Source organism: Lactuca virosa, chromosome 6 (genome assembly GCF_052849685.1).
Source record: "Lactuca virosa cultivar CGN04683 chromosome 6, Lactuca_virosa_CGN04683_v6, whole genome shotgun sequence".
In the NCBI taxonomy this organism is placed as follows: Eukaryota; Viridiplantae; Streptophyta; class Magnoliopsida; order Asterales; family Asteraceae; genus Lactuca; species Lactuca virosa.
In genome coordinates this window covers 36684136-36691426 of record NC_136431.1, presented here as the reverse complement: position 1 = coordinate 36691426, position 7291 = coordinate 36684136, and the positions used below count along the sequence as shown (strand labels likewise).

At 37.3% G+C, this 7291-nt stretch overlaps 1 protein-coding gene across 1 annotated transcript; it reads right to left on the bottom strand.

The window, feature by feature from the left end:
- Positions 1–734: 734 nt before the first annotated feature.
- LOC145121441 (uncharacterized) lies at positions 735–2441 on the bottom strand. Its single transcript, XM_079057190.1, has 3 exons — positions 2216–2441; positions 1765–2056; positions 735–1527 (listed from the first exon to the last, which is right to left on the bottom strand). The coding sequence occupies exons 1-3, from the start codon at positions 2439–2441 to the stop codon at positions 735–737; spliced, it is 1311 nt and encodes a 436-aa protein (XP_078913316.1).
- Positions 2442–7291: the final 4850 nt, after the last annotated feature.

Sequence of the window (7291 nt, the reverse complement as noted above, 5' to 3'; positions counted from 1 at the left end):
CAACACATCAACCGACTCGCCACCTCCTTCTTGACATGTATATTCTTTAAGGGATCTGGTGGAGTTTTTGCTCCTGAATCTTGTGCTTGTTCCACCGGTGGAAGGATTTTGACTTTGGTGGATGGCTTCGATTTTATATCATCACTCCTCACATGCTTCTTGTCATCAATAAACTCCAAACTCTCCAACACCTCATTGTCCATATCAATCTCCTTTGCAAGCTCTTTGGCTTTGTCCCTGTCTAGTTTTCCTTGCAAAACTAACTCTAGAAATTCATTGTGAGACAAACTTAAACCCTTTTTAGTTGAGGGTTCGATCAAATTCACAAGATTGACGGATTGAACCTCGGAAGGAACCTTTTTTGCTTCATGAACATTGAAGTTGATAACTTGACCATCAAATTCCATACTTAAAGTTCCATTGTAGACATCAATTATTGTTTTGGAAGTTTTAAGAAAAGGTCTACCCAAAAGTATGGAACTTGAACTTGGAGAGTCATCATCTCCCATATCTAAGACATAAAAATCAGCCGGGAAGATAAATTCATCGACTTGCACTAACATGTCCTCTAGTACACCCTTTGGGTGTACCAAAGACCGGTCGGCAAGTTGGATGATCACACCGGTTTTGCTCAATGTTCCTACACCAATTGATTTGAAAAGAGAATATGGTAGGACATTTACGGATGCACCTAGATCGAGCATGGCTCGGGGTACATGAAGATTCCCCAATTTTCAAGGCACGGTAAAGACACCGGGATCCTTGCACTTCGGGGGCATCCTCTTTTGCAAAACCGCGTATACATGTTCCCCAACTGTTACGACTTGATTTCCTTTTAATTTCTTTTTAGATACACAAAGATCCTTAAGAAACCTTGCATATCTAGGTACCTGCTTGATGGCCTCGAGGAGTGGAATGTTGATTTGAACTCTCTTGAACATTTGCATGATCTCATTCTCCTCCCGTTCTTTCTTCATGCTCTTTAATCTTTCGGGAAATGGAGCAGGTGTGGCTTTAGATTCAGTGACAAAGGTCTTCTTTTCGATTGTTTTCTTTTCCTTCTTCTCTTCTTTGGGTGCTTCTTCAACCACTATTTCTTCTTCCTTTTGATCAACCGACAATTTTGGACCATCATAGCTCTTTCCGCCTCTCAATGTGATTGCACACACGTTGTGCCTTGAGTTTGTTTCAGTTTGTGCAGGTAACTTTCCTTGAGATTCTAGTTTGATTATGGAAGTGGCAAGCTGTGAAACTTGTTTCTCTAAGTTCTTTATGCTTGCTTTTGTCTCTTGTTGGAAAGCTTGTGTACTAGTTGCCAAACTCTTCACTATGTCCTCTAAGGACATACTTGATGAACCCGATTGTTGAGGAGGGTGTTGTGGTTGCCTTGGCTGAATGTTTTGTGGTGGAAAAGGTGGTCTTTGTTGGTATTGATGTGGTTGACTTGGTTGATAAATTGCCTGTTGATGTCCTCCCCAACCTTGATTGTTACTCCATATTTGATCACCCCGTGGCTGCTCATATCCCCTTTCATTAGACCCAAGAAAACCTCCCATGGCTTTTGATTCTTCATAATCTTCCTATTGAAGTTGAGGGCACATGTCGGTTGGATGCCCCACTTGAGTACAAATACTGCATGGGCAGGGTGTGGACTGCACACCTTTGTCTTTGGCTAGCATCATAACCACTTTCGTAAGCTCGGACAATTGAGCTTCAATTTGAGGAGTTTGGACCTCCTTTACACCTCGGGGTGCATCCGTGTACCATTCTTCATCATGGCTTGAATGTTTAGAATCTTCAGCCATGTTCTTGATTAGATTGTGGATTTCGGTTGGAGTCTTGTCAGGTAAAGCGCCGCCACTAGAAGCATTAAGAAGTCTTTTCTCCATTGGAGTCATGCCTTTAATGAAATATTGGAGAAGCTGATACTCGGTAATTCCATGTTTGGGACAGCGGGCACAAAGTTTCTTGAATCTATCCCAATATGTGTGGAAAGCTTCTCTCTTGTGTTGCTTAATTCCAATGATTTCCCTCCGTAGGGCTGAAGCTTTCATCTCTGGAAAATATTTGTCCAAAAACAACCTCGCAAGATCTACCCAAGTAGTTACCGTCCCCGGTGGGAGGTCATAAAGCCAGTCTTTGGCTGCATCTTGCACCGCAAAGGGGAATGCCCTAAGCTTGATTTGATCCTCCATGACATTGTGTGGTTTCATACCCACACATACTACATGGAACTCGGTGAGGAACTTGTGAGGATCTTCATTCTCCAATCCTCTAAAAGTTGGGAGTAAGTGGATAAGCCCGGAATTTAGTTCAAGGTTTGTGGCAGCTGGATATGTGATACAAAGAGGTTGTTGAGTAACCTCTTGTCTTGACCATTGACGGAGGGTTTGTTCGGGTGGTGGGTTTGGAGGTGGGTTTCCTCCATGGTTATCCCCCATGGCGTGAGAAGTAGTTGAAGTTTCTATGGGTGTAGTGTTTGGGATATTATGAACAGGTGAAAAGGGTGGAGTAGTATTTTTGGGTGAGGATGATTGTGGTGAGAGTGATGGGCTTTCTGTTTCTGATGCGGATACACTTGAGAGGGGTTTGTCCTCCCAAATGTTGATGACCGGGGGATTGGATGATGAAGAAGTACCGGAAACCGGTTGCCTCTTACGAAGCTTGGCTTGCTTCCTTAACTTCTTTGCAGTCTTCTCTATCTCCGAGTCAATTGGCAATGGTGTACCTGTACGGAAAGATCTAGGCATAAACAATTAGTAACACCATATCCCCGGCAACGGCGCCAATTTGTTAGGTGTGTCAAACCCAACAAATAAAGGGGTACAAAATGACTCCAAAACACTGTTACTTTGCACTAAAAATGTAATACAAGGTAAGCAAGGTCGATCCACAGAGACACACGACAAGTGCTTATACCTTTTTGGGTAAGGTACAAAAATGGTCACAGAATGGGGGGAATTTATAAGAAATGATTTAAACAATAGAATAAAGCAATAAGTAAATGATTGATTAAATGAAGTAGATTCAAGATTTGTAAGGACTCCAACTCTATGCAAGACTAATTGACATTATGATTCAAGTATGAAATGACATTTGTTTAATTTTATCTAAGATGGTATTTAGAAATGCTAATAAGCTCTAGCAATTCTCATTCACCATGTTATTTAATCAAAATAAGCTCTTTGATTAATTCTAATCTAACCAATCTAATCTAAACAAGCTCTTAGAATTAGGGGGAAAGATTGCATTATACTTTGTGTGAATTTTACCAACAACAATCAATAATCCGCACATGCTCGGGAGTGTTAGAATGTGTGAATTTGATTTACACTAGAATCATTTCAAATAGAATGATTTAATTCTTGTTACTTGTTCTATTTTACAAAATAATTACGAATTTTGTAATATAAGTAACATGAGTGATTTATCCCTAACTCAATTGGCCAAAAAGAACTAGAATTGAAATCAAACTTTCAATTAAAACAAAATCAAATTCACTAGATAACATTAGAAACAAACATCAAATCACATGATTGAAGTCATAAACACAATAGTCAATGCATGAAGTTGGAGAAACTAGGGTTCTAGCCACTCATGACTAGAACAAGATCACAAATCTAGAAATTAAGAGTTAAATCTTACAAATTGAAATCAAAATGAAATCCAAGTGTTTTCAAGCAACAATTGCCTTCTTCAAGCTCCTAAAATTGCCTCCTAGAACTCCCAAAATACGACCCCCCTTCCCTTTTGGAACCGGTTACCTTCTTTAAATTAGAATAAAACTATTTTAAAAACTGGCGACACGTTTACACGGCCTGTGTAAACTATAACTGACCATTTACACGGCCGTGTAAATACAAAAAGTAAATTGCTCAAATTTGCCAGGCCTTCGAAGTACATTGCTCACGAGTATGCGTTTACACGGCCCGTGTAAACTATAGGCTCTCATTTACACGGCCGTGTAAATATGTGAAAAGCTAAAATCTTCATTTTCCTCTTATCTCTCTCCTCAATGATCTGCAAGTCTCGAAATTTTGCCCTCAACTCTTTTTAACCTCCTAAAGCAAGATCCAACCTCCAAAAGTCCCTGAAATATCATAAAAGTGTGTGAATGGAATTGCATCATGAAAAATCCCGAAAAATATGCAAAATGCATGAGTTTAAACCTGAATGCAATGCACTTTTATGGATTAAAACTACAAAATGGATGCATGAAATGCACCTAAAAATAGGTTACAAACCTCAAGTCGTGTGCAAGTGATTAACAATAGGTTGACTCTTGATAAGTTCTTAAAAAAATTTCAACATCTTTAAGACTCCCACTGACCTCTTGACATATAAGATTCACTTTGTCAAGGAACATTACTTGAGAAACAAATATTCACGAGTTAGTGCAGTTTCTTATCAAGAGAAACACTATTGACAATCGGTCTTAGTTGATCTTTGTTTTATCCAAAACATTACAACTTACCAATTTCAAATGTACAAGAGTAAGAAACATTTTACTCTACATTTGTTGATATGTCACTCAATGTACAGTCTTGGAGTATGACTCTAAGATTTGATTTTGGAACGAAGTATGATTCATCTTAATTGATTTAACCACTTCAACAATTCCTGATTTCTCTTCTTAGCCAACCAAATGCACTAAGATGTCCTTAGATGATCAAATTGTGATATGGCTTTCATAATCATTAAGATGATCATAAAACATGATACTCAACTACTCTCCCATCTTTTCAGATTGGAGAAACTTTTATCTTTCTGCCTAATTTGATTCTTCTTATTTGTCCTGCTGTACATTGAAACTTTTACAATGATACATAATTATACTTAATCTTGTAAGCACAACCATATTTACTAAACTTTAGTAAATCATGACGAATAGTCTTATCGTTCTTTGTGGTGGACCTGATGAGTGAACAACAAGGTGTACTAGATCCTTTAGTCCTTCACTTGACTCACATATACATGTGAATAGGAATTAGTCTTAATTTTCCTAAGATGAAGGTTCTCATTCATCATACAATACAAGTTGTATGATTCCAAGTTTCTGTCCAATTGAAACTTGGGTGATGAGAATCTTTCCTTATTTGGTAAATTTAGACACTACCACAAACGAAAGAATCAAATTCATATTGCTAAAATAGAAACATACAAACATCAATTTTCACAAATGCCATTGCAATGAAATATAAAATAAGATAAAATAAAATTTTCTTTATTTAAAGTGTGCGGAAAAACTTTTCCTTACAATGCAATTACAAATTAAAAACTATGTTATTACAAATTTCTAAGCAATCTATCACAACTCTTAAGCAGCTCGAAAATCCGATCATCGAACCATGCGATCTAAATCCATCTATTCGTGATCAGATTCAGCCTTACTATTTCCTTTAAGCTTCATTCTTTCTCTTTGATTCTGCAAAACATCAAAATGTAACTTTACATCATGTAATAAGAATCTCCAAATAGGAACTTAATAGAGTTAGATAGTGGACTTACCTGAAGCAGAGTCAAACCTTTTTGACTTTACCAGCTCTTAGATCTTTCAGGTAATCAGGGCAGCTTCGCTTCCAATGTCCCATTAAATGACAGTAGAAACAAATGGCTTCTTTTGCATTGGCACATGAGACAATCCCAGAACTGGCCTTTCTCTTATGATCAAGACTTTTAACCATGGCCAATTCCTTTCCTTTAGGAGAAGGAATCATTTACGGGATGTCCATGTCATTGCCCATGTCATCTTGGGAGGTAGATCTTCCAATCAAATTTGCTTAACCATTACGCCAAATCATTGTTGATTCAGCAGCAATTAGCAAATAGGTAAGATCAATGAGGGTCATGTCGCGATCTATCATATAGTAATCTTTAACGAACTCACTATATGACTTGGGAAGTGACTGAAGAAGGAAGTCAATAGCCAACCTCCTTGGAAACACGACACCCAACATTCCCACCTGTCAATATGCAACTTCATGTCCAAGACATTAGCACATATAGACCTTCCATCTTGATGTTTCATTGCAAGTAGGGCTTGAGTGACCTTGAACTTTTCAAGGCTTTAAACTTGTGGGTTAGGGAGAATTATTGGAGGAGGTGGAGGAAATGAAGTATAATATAGTGGAATATCATCTTCATGTGGAAAGGTTTTTCCAACAGATTCGGGAAGGCCATAGTTGTCTGAACTAGACATCTACAAGGGAGAAATTCAAGTCAATTGATTTAAGTCCTTAATATAACACCCAAAAATGAAATATTAAGGCTAGGACCCAACATAATATTTTACAATTGCGAAGAGGGATGTCGTAATCCAATTGTAAAATATTTGAAGGTAGGTAAATAACGATTTACTGATTTCCACCATGAAAAATGAAATAGATTATTAAGTTTTAATTGGTTTGAAATTCCTAGATCTTTGAGATTCATTGAACTTTTCAAAGGCATGTTTAAATCTCGATTGTGCCCTTCAAGTTTGTGACTGGGATGCCGAGGATCATAAAGAAGGTGTGAATAACCATGCAAATTAGCTTGGTACACCCAATGTTACAGGTCACCTAATCAATGTGCCGGTTAACCACACACGCTCCATTGATCTATGATTAACATCAAGCTACCATTTGCCACACATTGTCAGTCCCATATTAGTGTGTCGGTTAACCACACACGCTCTACTAACGACTTAACAAGGTGCAAAGTGCAATTTCATGGATAAGCACCATTTTCACATTTTCCTAAAGTAACTAAGATTGGGAATTTAATAAAAGTTTAGTTACTTTATATTTATCATTATACTTTTAATGAGGGAGAATTAATGTCCTATCCTACCCGTTCAGCTAACGACCCTTCAACAGTCAAGGAAGCGGTGGATGAGAGCGGAAACCTATTAAACTGTCATTTTATAGGCAGTAACCTTATACCCCCACCCCCCTTATAGACCGGCTTCGTGAATGAGGCCTACTAACGGTAAGACTAACTTGTTCTTATACATATATATATATATATATATATATATATATATATATATATATATATATATATATTATTAAACTTATAATATTATAAAGTATAAGGGTTGAATTTTAACTTTTAAAAAACTCTAGGGTTTGGAATTAAAGTTTCATTGATTAGACTCTACAAATTCCAAAACTTGAGGGAAAGTTTTGAAACTTGTCAAAACTCTTCAATTCTATAACTTATGAGTTTAATGTGTGTTTTATGAAAAGACTCTTGGTAATCCATAACTTGAGGACAAGTTATGGAGTTCGTTAAAACATTTATTAAAAGA